At 40.5% G+C, this 14,703-nt stretch overlaps 1 protein-coding gene across 1 annotated transcript in view; it reads right to left on the minus strand.

Annotated features, from left to right (window-relative positions):
• The window catches only part of LOC148069875 (MYND-type zinc finger-containing chromatin reader ZMYND8-like), a 21,225-nt gene extending 7,348 nt beyond the window's left edge, over nt 1–13,877 (minus strand). The window contains exons 1-12 of the mRNA XM_087801290.1: nt 13,869–13,877; nt 4,204–4,271; nt 4,001–4,134; nt 3,658–3,879; nt 3,468–3,581; nt 2,143–2,208; nt 1,861–1,953; nt 1,692–1,779; nt 910–965; nt 754–831; nt 553–668; nt 1–478 (exon numbers count right to left, since the gene is read on the minus strand). The exon at nt 1–478 is cut by the window's left edge and continues 4 nt beyond it. Of these exons, the coding sequence (XP_087657416.1) occupies nt 1–478; nt 553–668; nt 754–831; nt 910–965; nt 1,692–1,779; nt 1,861–1,953; nt 2,143–2,208; nt 3,468–3,581; nt 3,658–3,879; nt 4,001–4,134; nt 4,204–4,228 (1,470 nt within the window). The 5' untranslated portion in view covers nt 4,229–4,271; nt 13,869–13,877. The remainder of the gene's footprint in view (nt 479–552; nt 669–753; nt 832–909; nt 966–1,691; nt 1,780–1,860; nt 1,954–2,142; nt 2,209–3,467; nt 3,582–3,657; nt 3,880–4,000; nt 4,135–4,203; nt 4,272–13,868) is intronic.
• Between the last annotated feature and the right edge of the window lie 826 nt (nt 13,878–14,703).

The raw sequence follows: 14,703 nt of genomic DNA on the forward strand, positions 1-14,703 counted from the left end.
GCTATCCTGAGACTCCTCTGCTGCACTCCCATGGCTCTTCGGCTCTTTTGTCTTCTCGCCTACGCTCTCCAGTTCCCCATCGGAGCCAGTGTGGCCAGAGGAGTTGGTGCTCATGGGGGATCTTGGGATGTCGCTGAGAGGAACACACTGCCCCCCCGCTAACCCAGTAAACACCGTCCTGGCGAGATGAACCTTGGGCGAGGTGGTCATATCAAAACTGAGCTTGATCTTGTCCACTTTGTCAGGTTTGGCCGTGTTGGACGAAGGGTTGGATGGATCCTGCAGCATCTGGAAGTTGTTGTCCGGAGTGAAAGGTGTCCTGAAGCGAGCGTAGTTGAACACTCCTAACTTTTTCTTCATGTTCTCCACGTAGACCTCCATTTCCTGCATCGCACTGTTGAATATACTTTTGGTTTTCTTCACAGAAAAAGGAATCTCCTTTGACATAAGGTAGCAGTTGTTCAAAGGAACCCAAGCCCTGAGAAAAAACATACAAAAGATCAGACATGAACTGTTACAGGAGCTGAATTCATTCATTCATTCAACACATACCTGTCGTGCTGACCAAAGAATCGAGCGTCCACCTGTCCGTCCTTATCCCGCAGTGCCTTTGCTGGCCAGAAGGGGAATCCTTTCAGTTTTGCCCACACAAGAGGGTGTGGGTTACTCTGCGAGCACACAATAAATGTAAGTTTATTGTAAGTTATTTACAGTTTAATTTAGTGTAACGTGAGTAAAACCATCTCAGCGTACACATGGCTCGCAGAACCAGTTGTCCCTCTTTTGACATGCGGAGAGATAGCACTCGGGACAAACCTCGATCTCACTCATCTGAAAGATCAACAATACATTTATCATTTTTTGTACAATAGGTTTTTATTTATTATTTTCAATCAGGACGTTACTCACCTCATGTTCACAGATCTTTACAATTACTTTCGCAGTAGCTGTAAGTTTGTGATTGCCTGAAAAAAAAGAAATGAAATGTAAATTATTTTATTGTGACCCATGACTAGATAAATAAAATATATTAAGATGGATGGATGGGTAGGTAGGTAGGTAGGTAGGAAGGTAGGTAGGTAGGAAGGAAGGTAGGTAGGTAGGAAGGTAGGAAGGTAGGAAGGAAGGAAGGAAGGTAGGAAGGAAGGAAGGAAGATAGGTAGGTAGGTAGGAAGATAGGTAGGTAGGTAGGAAGATAGGTAGGTAGGTAGGTAGGTAGGTAGGTAGGTAGGAAGGTAGGTAGGAAGGTAGGTAGGTAGGAAGGAAGGTAGGTAGGTAGGAAGGTAGGAAGGAAGGAAGGAAGGTAGGAAGGAAGGAAGGAAGGTAGATAGGTAGGTAGGTAGGTAGGAAGATAGGTAGGTAGGTAGGTAGGTAGGTAGGTAGGTAGGTAGGTAGGTAGGTAGGTAGGTAGGTAGGTAGGTAGGTAGGTAGGTAGGAAGATAGGTAGGTAGGTAGGTAGGAAGGTAGGTAGGTAGGTAGGTAGGTAGGTAGGTAGGTAGGTAGGTAGGTAGGTAGGTAGGTAGGTAGGTAGGTAGGTAGGTAGGTAGGTAGGTAGGTAGGTAGGTAGGAAGGTAGGTAGGTTGGGAGGTAGGTAGGAAGATAGGTAGGTAGGTAGGTAGGTAGGAGGGTGGGTGGGTAAGTAGGTTGGTCAGTCGGTCGGTCGGTCGGTCGGTCGGTCGGTCGGTCGGTACCTCCATTGTAGATGATACAGTTATGCAAAATCCACTTGACGTCAGCCAAAAACGCTTCAGTGCATCCATACATTTTCTTCTTTATATTCTAAGAGCAGAAGAAAAACAAGTTCCATTGTTATCACGGTGATAAACAACAACAAGACAACGTAGACTTTGATATCCTTACCTTCTCAAGCGTGCACAGATCCATGGGGTGAAAAATGTACTCGGCGTAATCCGGGTGCTGCTCAAGAGACACTGGCTTCTGGAAAGGCTCGGTCTGTGAATCCATGAATGTGATGGAAGAATTTATTTGACGACAATTCCTGCTCAACCCAGACGTCTGGAATGTAAACATGCTAGCAACATGCTACCAGCGAAAGTGTCAAGAAGCCACCACAAACAAAAGGATGACACTTCGAGAAGGAAAGCATCAATCAGGGATGTTGTTAGTGATGTAATTGATTACCCAATTAAAAGTCTTTTTCTGCGTGACAGCGGCGTGGGGGGGGCGTGATGGCAATCGTGGATGATCCTGAAAGAGAGACGGGCAGCTACATCCTTTAGACTACCTTTGGTGACACTGTACTGGGAGCTCAAGTCCACCTCTGAAGACTATCTTACAAAGATGTTTTTTCTTATCGTGGTCCGTCACATACTTGTTTGGCCAGCATGGATTCGAAGCACGTTTAGCACAAACACCTTATGAAGAGATGCAGTTTTATTCTCAAAGCTTGGTGGCCGAGTGACCTTTGAACCTCATAAGACCCCCTGAGAGCTTGACAAATGTACGATGATTACAGAATAGTCTCCTTGAAAGATTGAATTTAACCACAAATCTTTTTTTTTAATTACATTTATTTGATTTCAATTTGCTCTCATACCTACTCTTGCTATCATAAAATAGATCATGTTTAGTTCTCCTAATAGAAGGGCTGGCTCTGCTCTATGAAACTAGTCGATCTATTTATTCAATTAAAGCAAGATCTTAGAGACTTAATCTGTTTCCATAATCTGGATCTCATCAAAAGCCTTTTAACTGCATTGTTATGAATGGCGTCCGCAAAACCACTAAAAAAGAAGAATCAAATAATATTTTATGTTAAACAAGACTCTCTTCGACTTGTTCAATGAATGTATTATTACATCAAGGTTTGATTATTAATTTAACTGAATTTCAGGGCCACAAATGATTCCTTAAATAAACGTATAAACCATTTTTGATGTTTCAATGAGCCTCTTCAAGCAAAGCATTATATAGTCATCACAAGATTATTTAACGATCAAACATTATCAGCGTCAGCTTCACTGTCATGGTGATATAATACTGATGAGAAGACAAGCAGAATAAAAGAGGGTTTTGCAAAATCAGCCTCATAAATAATCACATGCAGATATCAATCTGATGAGTCAGCAGAATCTTAAGGATCAATTTCGTAATCTCACATTCTATGCATCAGTGTGTGTATGTGCAGTGTTAATAGATAAAGTGTTCAAGGGTGTGTGTGTGTGTCTTAATGAGCCTTAATATTATTAACAAGAACATTTCCTGATCAAAGTTTTCAGACAGTCTTGGCTCAAACAAGTTCTTCATGAGTATTTTCTTTAGAAATACGTTTCAAATGTAGACAGTGATTACATTTAAACGTGAACAATCTTATGGAAATGGTTATGCATTTCCTGAAAGTTTTATCCAAATAAATATGGATCCATTTACAAGAACCCTCGGGAAATGTTATATGGAGAGAGCGGATCTTCTGAGGACCAAAGAAGAAGGAGGTTGATCAAACTTACACCTGGTTGTTTCATCTTCTGAAGGGCAAACTTGAGCAGGTACGACAACTGTTCTGTGGTCAGCATCATCATGGCTCTGCTCTGAGTCTCAATGCATTCCGCTACTGTTATTTTCTTCAGGGAGACATTCAGAAGAAGAATCTCAGCCGCATGGACACACTCCGAGGCACTTCTTCTCACTTCTAGTTACCTCGCACTCGGGGCAGAACCAGTCTCCCTCGGGCTCTGACGGCAGTTTGAGGCACTTGGCGTGGTACACCCTCGGGCAGAGCTCACAGCAGAGCACCTGACCCTCGCGGTGGCACAGCCAGCAGTAGAAGTCGTTCCTGCCGTCCTGTGGTACAACATCAACAGGGTCTGTGGTGAGTGCTGGCTGCTTCATATAGTAAAAGGGACCATGTCTTAGTTCTGACTGGAACGCAGGCACAAGAAACACAAAGTTGGAAAAGTTAAAAGAGAAATACATGCATCAGAGATAACAACTCACAAGCACAAGATTCATCAGTGACTCCACGTCACACCGAGACACCTACCTGGTCTTTGCTGCTGCCAACAGCTCCTGGTTTCTTCTTCTTCTTCACGGGCGACGGGGAAGTCTCCGCGGAGGAGCCACCGTTCGACGAGTCGGTCGGGTCGGGCACCTTCCTTTTCTGGGTCGACCGCTCGTCTGAAACTTCACAAATATTACATGGAACCAAAAGGAAGCTAGTTTATGTAAACATGTTTGGATTGATACCTTTGGATCTGGTCGAGATCTCCATGATTTCTGATGCAGACTCGATCGTTATCGTTGTCTCTGCCAAACTGATGCAGGAAAACAGAGCGAGTTAAGTTTCTTTGCAGATCAGTGCTTGATGAAGTCACAAACAGGAGGAATTAAAAGGCAAAATAATGTATGAAACACCTACTCAAGGTTTGGAATGAGTTCCAGATGAAAGAGTTGATGTTTAAAGACGATGCAATAAGAGATTGATCTAGAGCAGAAAGAGCTGAGCCAGAGGACAATCCTCTCAATTTACTATTTATATATCCATAATCTAAGTAAAAGATGAGGGATTCAAGAGACCACAGTTTCTTTCACAGAACTCAGAACTCAGGGGCCTGAATCCATCATCTTTTTCTGCTGCTTATTCTCTTATGAAGGCATCCCAGCTACTTCGGGGTTAAAGGGGGGGACACCCTGAACAGGTTAAAGTTGACTCACTCCTGACCTGGAACCAAACCAGGAACCTTCTGGCTCTGACCGTGCGCCTCAACTCCATCATTTTGTTTGGAAAAAGTCTCACACATGGAAAATAAACTCCAGATCCAAGTTACGGTTTGTAAAAAATCCTTTTAGAAACTTCTTGACAAACAGTAATTAAACTGAACAAACTACTGTCCATCATCATGATGACATCATCCTCTGAACGCTGTCATCAGTGAGCAGAGAAGCAGATGCAGCACGAATGCTCCTCCCAGGTGCAACACTAATAGACTCAAGGACTCATTTGAGTTCTGTTCTACGTTAATCTTTGTATCCTTTGTCTTTGTTATTTTTCTTTGATCTATGTTCTTTATCTTTATCTTTAAACTTAGATTGTATCATCTTGTTCTTTCTCTTTATTTCTCTTTGTTCTTGTTCTTATTTTATTTTGATTATTTTTTATGAAAAATTTGCTGTGGATAATTTGGGAAAAAAAAATTCCCGAAGGAGACCTGCTGAGGGATCAATAAAGTTCTACCTAACCTAACCTAATTTCATTTGTGCTTAAAGATAAAGATATACAGTATATTATTAAGTCCTTCTGTTTCAGGAGTGTCTTTCTTCTACCAGTCGAGGTCATGGCCCTAAAAAATTGGAACTTGAAATTTAGAAATACTTTCTGTTTCCAGTCTTGGACGGTGGATTCATCGTATTTATCTCTACATTTGTCCTCCTTCGAACGTCCAGGTTCAGTTCCTTTGGTGGAGTTTCATGAAGGTCTGTGTATTAAAAAACGCTAAAGTCTCTAAGATTAGAATCTTCTCTTAAACACTTGCACATGAATAGGTCGACAACATGGAGCATTAAACTGCTGTTTTTTTTAAGTTTGGACCATGACATGTTGTTTGATGGACTTCAGCATCCCAGCACCACAGGGAGTCTGGAGAGGATGGAAGGACGTGGTCATCCCACCTTTGGATCATTTCAAGTATCTTGTCTTGTCAGGAGGAGCTTGTTGAAGCTGCTCTTAAGAGTTGAGGTCCAGAATACTCAGAGAAGACAAACGAAGGGACGAAGGCTTGTGTTTGTAAGTATTCAACCAGTAGAGCTGGAGAAACTTCCTGGTTAGAGGAATATCTGGACCGACGCTCAACTGTTGCCCCTTGTTTGAAAACATTGGTTAAATGGAAAACAAGATGAAGTGAGTGATCTTGGTAAATGAAAAAAGAGGTGATGCAACAAACCACCAACGTTTAGATTAGATAGACTTTATCAATCCCTCTGGGAAATGAGATAGTTTACCAACACTTGGTGAGGTGTGAATAAGTAAGTAAGTAAGTCATATTTGTAGAGTTTTCTAAACTGGGGTCACAAAGAACTTAAACAATCAAAACAATACCCATAAAATATATACTTAGAAGGTCAAGATAACACTGAGACAAACACAGGAGTCTCAGAGAATCAAGGAAAAACTCAAATAAAAGTGTCTTGAGATGTTTCTTGAAGGAATCAGTAGATCATCAAACACAGATGTTTCTTGAAGGAGTCAGTAGATCATCAAACACAGATGTTTCTCGAAGGAGTCAGTAGATCATCAAACACAGATGTTTCTTGAAGGAGTCAGTAGATCATCAAACACAGATGTTTCTTGAAGGAGTCAGTAGATCATCAAACACAGATGTTTCTTGAAGGAGTCAGTAGATCATCAAACACACATGTTTCTTGAAGGAGTCAGTAGATCAAACACAGATGTTTCTTGAAGGAGTCAGTAGATCATGAAACACAGAGATAGACCATCAGTAGATTCTGATCCACAGACCTTAGAGCCCGAGCTGGGGTGTAAGTCTGGATCAGATCACTGATGGAAGGTCTGACCATGAATAGATCTGAAGGTAAGAACCAGAATTTTAAAATGATCCTGAAAGAAACTGGCAGCCAGTGAAGAGTTTGAAGGAGAAATGTGAGTTCTTCTACTAGAGCGGCTCAGAATTCTGGCTGCAGAGTTTTGTATGAACTGCAGGCGAGACACATCCTTCTTGTTTAGAAATGAAAACAAACTGTTTCAATAATCCAAACGAACTAGAGACATGTCTTTGTCAAATACAACACCCAGATTTCTAAGGCTCAGTTTGACAGACTGACTTAAGTCACTGAAGTACTGACTCAACCCTGGAATCCTGCTCTTAAGAGTTGAGGTCCAGAATACTCTTTAGAGAAGACAAACGAAGGCTTGTGTTTGTAAGTATTCAACCAGTAGAGCTGGAGAAACTTCCTGGTTAGAGGAATATCTGGACCGACGTTCAACTGTTGCCCCTTGTTTGGAAACATTGGTTAAATGGAAAACAAGATGAAGTGAGTGTTCTTGGGTAAATGAAAAAAGAGGTGATGCAACAAACCACCAACGTTTAGATTAGATAGACTTTATCAATCCCTTGGGAAATGAGATAGTTTACCAACACTTGGTGAGGTGTGAATAAGTAAGTAAGTAAGTCATATTTGTAGAGTTTTCTAAACTGGGGTCACAAAGAACTTAAACAATCAAAACAATACCCATAAAATATATACTTAGAAGGTCAAGATAACACTGAGACAAACACAGGAGTCTCAGAGAATCAAGGAAAAACTCAAATAAAAGTGTCTTGAGATGTTTCTTGAAGGAGTCAGTAGATCATCAAACACAAATGTTTCTTGAAGGAGTCAGTAGATCATCAAACACAGATGTTTCTAGAAGGAGTCAGTAGATCATCAAACAGATGTTTCTTGAAGGAGTCAGTAGATCATCAAACACAGATGTTTCTTGAAGGAGTCAGTAGATCATCAAACACAGATGTTTCTTGAAGGAGTCAGTAGATCATCAAACACAGATGTTTCTTGAAGGAGTCAGTAGATCATCAAACACAGATGTTTCTTGAAGGAGTCAGTAGATCATCAAACACAGAGATGTTTCTTGAAGGAGTCAGTAGATCATCAAACACAGAGATGTTTCTTGAAGGAGTCAGTAGATCATCAAACACAGATGTTTCTTGAAGGAGTCAGTAGATCATCAAACACAGGTGTTTCTTGAAGGAGTCAGTAGATCATCAAACACAGATGTTTCTAGAAGGAGTCAGTAGATCATCAAACAGATGTTTCTTGAAGGAGTCAGTAGATCATCAAACACAGATGTTTCTTGAAGGAGTCAGTAGATCATCAAACACAGATGTTTCTTGAAGGAGTCAGTAGATCATCAAACACAGATGTTTCTTGAAGGAGTCAGTAGATCATCAAACACAGATGTTTCTAGAAGGAGTCAGTAGATCATCAAACAGATGTTTCTTGAAGGAGTCAGTAGATCATCAAACACAGATGTTTCTTGAAGGAGTCAGTAGATCATCAAACACAGATGTTTCTTGAAGGAGTCAGTAGATCATCAAACACAGATGTTTCTTGAAGGAGTCAGTAGATCATCAAACACAGAGATGGTTCCAAAGCTTAGGAGCAACAGTCTGGAAGGATTTCTCTCCTCTGGTCCGGAAGTTCAGGAACCATCAGTAGATTCTGATCCACAGACCTCAGAGCCCGAGCTGGGGTGTAAGTCTGGATCAGATCACTGATAGAAGGCCTGACCATGAATAGATCTGAAAGTAAGAACCAGAATTTTAAAATGATCCTGAAAGAAACTGGCAGCCAGTGAAGAGTTTGAAGGAGAAATGTGAGTTCTTCTACTAGAGCGGCTCAGAATTCTGGCTGCAGAGTTTTGTATGAACTGCAGGCGAGACACATCCTTCTGGTTTAGAAATGAAAACAAACTGTTTCAATAATCCAAACGAACTAGAGACATGTCTTTGTCAAATACAACACCCAGATTTCTAAGGCTCAGTTTGACAGACTGACTTAAGTCACTGAAGTACTGACTCAACCCTGGAATCTTATCATCAGGAGCAATAACCAATGTTTCAGTTATGTCCACATTTAGCTGCAAAGTTTTTTCACTCAGACATTGTTTGATTCCAGCAAACAATTAACTGAGCAGCTCAGCCTCTGTCTGAATAGAATAGACTTAAGTGTGATATTATATAGCAGAGATAATAGCGGAAATAACAGACCCGTCACACAATATAAATAAAGAAATGATACAAAATTAACAAAGAACAGTCTTGTGAGAATAAATTACATCATCTTCCATTAAGATGATCAATTCACCTCAGTATAATCTTATCTAATCTAAAAAGCCTCTTAATAAAGAACGCCTTCAACTCAATGAAACTAAGGCTTTGAGGTTATCAACGTCAGTCCTCGATACAATTGTATCTTGACTGTGAAACTGTCCGAGTATCTCACGGCTGTCACTCTTCTGACCCACCACAGTATTAGACCACCTGACTTCATCTATACAGCCCCGTAAAATTACAATAAATGTTTTAATGGTTTTATTTCGTTACTAGTTTAACTACATATAATTAACCATTTCTGCTTTTTCTTCTCTATCTTTTATTTGTCCCTTTTATGTTTTCTTTTTTTTTAGAAAATAAAGTGTGTTTATATTAAAATCTGAAATGGAATGAATGTTAAATGAATTGTTAAACAGCCTATTTTATGGCATGATATAATTCTTTTGATGTATTTAATTATCAATATTAAACAAAATGAAATGTATTTTTCTTCTTCTACTTAATATTCTAATTTAATACATTAAAAACATTAAATAATATATAATCCAATTATTTTCTTTCTATTTATTCATCTATTAAATCTTTCATTTTTTCAAATTGAATCCACGGCCCCTTTTCACAGTCACAATATCAATGTGGCCCCTGAGGAAGGTCCTCTCAGACCCCTGGTTTAAATATATTTATTCTTAGAAACAATCTCTGTCAGTATAATGACCGTTAATAACACCAGTCTTGTCATAATAGATGTGATCGTTCGATGTCGTTCAGACTCACCAGTCGTCAACACAAACAAAGTTCAATAATTGACCCTTTTCTTTGTCACCATCTTGAACATATCAGCAGTGAAATGACGAGCATCATCTGAGAGGCCTCCTCCTCTGAAGCTCCAACCATCCACAGCAGCAGAGACAGCAGAGATACAAGATGCACAAGTAGATGCATGAGAGGAAACATAATGCAACAATCTACAAAACAACCCCCTGCACATGATTCTGATCATCACAGCCTCTGGTCTCCACAGACGTTCCTCTCCGTTCCTCTCCGTTCCTCTCCGTTCCTTCCACAACAGCATCACTTCAATGTAGGAAATACCTTCTACTCACTCTGGCTCTCCTGCTCTTCCTCCTCACGCCCGTGGATCGTGCAGGATGAGTGGGAAAGATGGATGCAGGATTCTAGAAGGCCTTCTCTTCCTGCTGCTCTCTTCTGCAATTGTCCATCTTTAACCTCGGCTGGAAGCTGCCGATTGGTCGGTGCTCCACATGGAGACGCGTGATTGGCCGCCGGGCTCAGTGTACCACACGGGCTCTCGTCTCCCCAGCTCTCCTCAGCCCCGGCGCTGCACTGCAGAGCTGCTGCCGGTCTTCGCTCCACAAGAAGCCTGTGAACCTTCTGGCTGCCTTTTTCATCAGGCGTCGACAGGACAGCTCCACAGACGTCAGTGGATCATATTCCACTCTGACAACGTCTGTGTGTTTGTGTGTGTGTGTGTGTCTTCAGTTGAGCATGTGTGTGACTCTCTTCACACCACACATCTCTGCATCTCTTCCTACAGGACGACGTGTTCTTCACTTCACATCTTTGGAGATTCAACATGGTGGACTGAAGAATCAAAGGCCTCCACAGAAGAGCAAGAAGCAGCTTCTCTGCTCCTTTATGTTAATGATCACGTTTTAAAAAACACTATGTATTAGTTTGTTGATGACTTTAAAACATTCCATAATAAACAATAAACTCTTTGTTCGCACACCAACACCTGCTCAGGTGAGATTGTCCTGCGCGTGTGTTACCTCCCCCAAGGAGGTCACGTGATCATCCGTCTGTCCGTGAGCAACATGATTTCAAAATGACTTCCAATGTTGACGGTGAAAACACATGATGAGCCACAACCTGATCCACGATTGGTCGAGCTGTCGCTGCCCTCGTGAGCCGTTTGTTGAGCACATGAGTCGCGGTGTTGAACCGACACCATTGATCTGATCTCTCAAGTGCTGAGAAGGTTTATGAATATGAACGGTTTTGATAAAGTCAGGGGCGTCGAAGTCAGTCACGCAAACAAGAGCCGAAAATGTATTCATAAAACTGTCTTTGTCAGGAAGTGAGACTCATTTATTATCTGTGTTTTTACGTGTTTAACATTTAAAGTTGAACTAAAGTGTGTGTGTGTTAAAGTGTGTATGTGTGACTCTATTGTATCATCAGTGTGTGTTGTTGTGATGTGATGTGATGTGTGACTCTATTGTATCATCAGAGTGTGTTGTTGTGATGTGTGACTCTATTGCATCATCAGTGTGTGTGTGTTGTTGTGATGTGTGACTCTATTGTATCATCAGTGTGTGTGTGTTGTTGTGATGTGTGACTCTATTGTATCATCAGTGTGGGTGTTTTTTGTTGTGATGTGTGACTCTATTGCATCATCAGTGTGTGTGTGTTGTTGTTGTGATGTGTGACTCTATTGTATAATCAGTGTGTGTGTGTTGTTGTGATGTGTGACTCTATTGTACCATCAGTGTGTTGTTGTGATGTGTGACTCTATTGTATCATCAGTGTGTGTGTGTTGTTGTGATGTGTGACTCTATTGTGTCACCAGTGTGTGTGTTTTTGTTGTGATGTGTGACTCTATTGTATCATCAGTGTGTGTGTGTTGTTGTGATGTGTGACTCTATTGTATCATCAGTGTGAGTGTGTTGTTGGGGTGTGGGACTCTATTGTATCATCAGTGTGTGTGTGTTGTTGTGATGTGTGACTCTATTGTATCATCAGTGTGTGTGTGTTGCTGTGATGTGTGACTCTATTGTGTCATCAGTTTGTGTGTTGTTGTGATGTGTGACTCTATTGTACCATCAGTGTGTGTGTGGTGTTGTGATGTGTGACTCTATTGTATCATCAGTGTGGGTGTGTGTTGTTGTGATGTGTGACTCTATTGTATCATCATTGTGGGTGTGTTGTTGTGATGTGTGACTCTATTGTATCATCTATGTGTGTGTGTGTGCGTGTGTTGTAATGTGTGACTCTATTGTATCATCAGTGTGTGTGTGTGTGTTGTTGTGATGTGTGACTCTATTGTATCATCTGTGTGTGTGTGTGTGTGTTGTAATGTGTGACTCTATTGCATCATCAGTGTGTGTGTGTGTGTTGTTGTAATGTGTGACTCTATTGCATCATCAGTGTGTGTGTGTGTGTTGTTGTAATGTGTGACTCTATTGTGTCATCAGTGTGTGTGTGTTGTTGTGATATGTGACTCTGTTGTATCATCAGTGTGTGTGTGTTGTTGTGATATGTGACTCTGTTGTATCATCAGTGTGTGTGTGTGTTGTTGGGATGTGTGACTCTATTTTTCATCAGTGTTAGTGTGTGTTGTTGTGATGTGTGACTCTATTGTGTCATCAGTGTGTGTGTGTTGTTGTGATATGTGACTCTGTTGTATCATCAGTATGTGTGTGTGTTGTTGGGATGTGTGACTCTATTGTTTCATCTGTGTGTGTGTGTGTGTGTGTGTTGTAATGTGTGACTCTATTGCATCATCAGTGTGTGTGTGTTGTTGTGATGTGTGACTCTATTGTATCATGAGTGTGTGTGTGTGTTGTTGTGATGTGTGACTATATTGTATCATCTCTGTGTGTTGTTGTAATGTGTGACTCTATTGTGTCATCAGTTTGTGTGTGTTGTTGTAATGTGTGACTCTATTGTATCATCAGTGTGTGTGTGTTGTTGTGATGTGTGACTCTATTGTATCATCAGTGTGTGTGTGGTGTTGTGACGTGTGACTCTATTGTATCATCAGTGTGAGTGTGTTGTTGTGATGTGTGACTCTATTGTATCATCAGTGTGTGTGTGGTGTTGTGACGTGTGACTCTATTGTATCATCAGTGTGTGTGTGTTGTTGTGATATGTGACTCTGTTGTATCATCAGTGTGTGTGTGTTGTTGTGATATGTGACTCTGTTGTATCATCAGTGTGTGTGTGTGTTGTTGGGATGTGTGACTCTATTTTTCATCAGTGTTAGTGTGTGTTGTTGTGATGTGTGACTCTATTGTGTCATCAGTGTGTGTGTGTTGTTGTGATATGTGACTCTGTTGTATCATCAGTATGTGTGTGTGTTGTTGGGATGTGTGACTCTATTGTTTCATCTGTGTGTGTGTGTGTGTGTGTGTGTGTTGTAATGTGTGACTCTATTGCATCATCAGTGTGTGTGTGTTGTTGTGATGTGTGACTCTATTGTATCATGAGTGTGTGTGTGTGTTGTTGTGATGTGTGACTATATTGTATCATCTCTGTGTGTGTGTTGTTGTAATGTGTGACTCTATTGTGTCATCAGTTTGTGTGTGTTGTTGTAATGTGTGACTCTATTGTATCATCAGTGTGTGTGTGTTGTTGTGATGTGTGACTCTATTGTATCATCAGTGTGTGTGTGGTGTTGTGACGTGTGACTCTATTGTATCATCAGTGTGAGTGTGTTGTTGTGATGTGGGACTCTATTGTATCATCAGTGCCGCCCACTGAAAACACTTTGTTTTTCGGGAGATGAAATCTTGTTGACCATAACCACACCCACTCTGCTGTGATTGGTCAAGCATGGAGGTTTGTCACCGTGTGTCATCAATGGTCTCCACCTCCAAGGGACTCGTTGTATAAACAAAGCTTGATCACAGCTGGAGGAGTGAAGCCATTATTACGTCATAATGGACTCTTGTAACCTCTCGTTCGTCCAGATTTCAGAGCAATTTTAAAGTAATAAGTTCAACTCAAGTTTAACTAGTAAGATTTAATTGTAACAAGTGTGTGTCTATATGATTGTTATGATAATTAACTATGTTTACAACAGAGGGATTGAGGTAAATCTGTTAAATCTTAATTTTGTTTTCGAAGTGAAAACATTAAGTTTACACTAATTATCATATGAATATGTTACATTTAATGAAGCAAATCCCAGTGAAGGCTTGAATCACAACGTTTTACCCACAATACACTGAAATGATTGTATATGGTTATGTGTCTAACAACTGTATCATCAGATGTAACCTTTGACCCCACATATAGGATTCTAAACAGAGAGAAGCTCACCTGTGTAGAGTCATGGCAGCAAACCTTGTGATGTCAGTGACGACTGAGCACGAGGAGAAGCGTCTGCTCTCGCTTCCGTCTGATGTCAAACACACACCGACTGGTCGCACTCGATGTAAGAGAGCTCCTGATTGGCTGGTGCGTTTCCTGTCCGCTCGTCTTTTGTGTATCACAGACGGGCTGAATCAGTGGTCCTGGCCAGACAGGCTGGACCCGGATCAGACCTGGTGCTCGTGGTCTGAGGCTGAAGGTTTGAATTATAGCAACTCGCTGGTGTCTCTGTGGATCGACAGACATTTGGTCTGTTGTTTTGATAACAGTGTGAGATCTAGAGCACAAACAAACACATCCACACGTCTGTGACGTCAACAAGAAGTTTGCATGTTTAACCCCAGGAACAGCTCCTGGGTAACATCAACACACACATGTGGAGCTCAGTCCTGCTACTCTTGTTTCTTTTCAATAATATAACGTTTTGGAACAAGTCAGGATCGTTAAAATATAATATAGAATTAACATTTCATTATTACTTGTAAATTCATTGTTTTTTTTTTCTAAAATCAGTATTTGTTATGCCCACTGCATGACAGGTATTTCTTATATATAAAACAATAATGTATAAAATATTGTGTATATTTTTTTAAATATATATTTCTTTCCCATTGTTTGTACTTGTGTAGTGTCTTCATTTAAAATAAAATAATTATAGTATTAGTATTTATTGTCTTGTTATAAATGTTGCTATAAGAATGATTTATATTGTTTTATTTATTATTATTATTTTATCGTTGTTTTTTTCATTATTATCTTTATTTATTATTTGTTTTTAATACAT

Source organism: Callionymus lyra, chromosome 10, assembly GCF_982586985.1.
Source record: "Callionymus lyra chromosome 10, fCalLyr1.hap1.1, whole genome shotgun sequence".
Classification (NCBI taxonomy): Eukaryota; Metazoa; Chordata; class Actinopteri; order Syngnathiformes; family Callionymidae; genus Callionymus; species Callionymus lyra.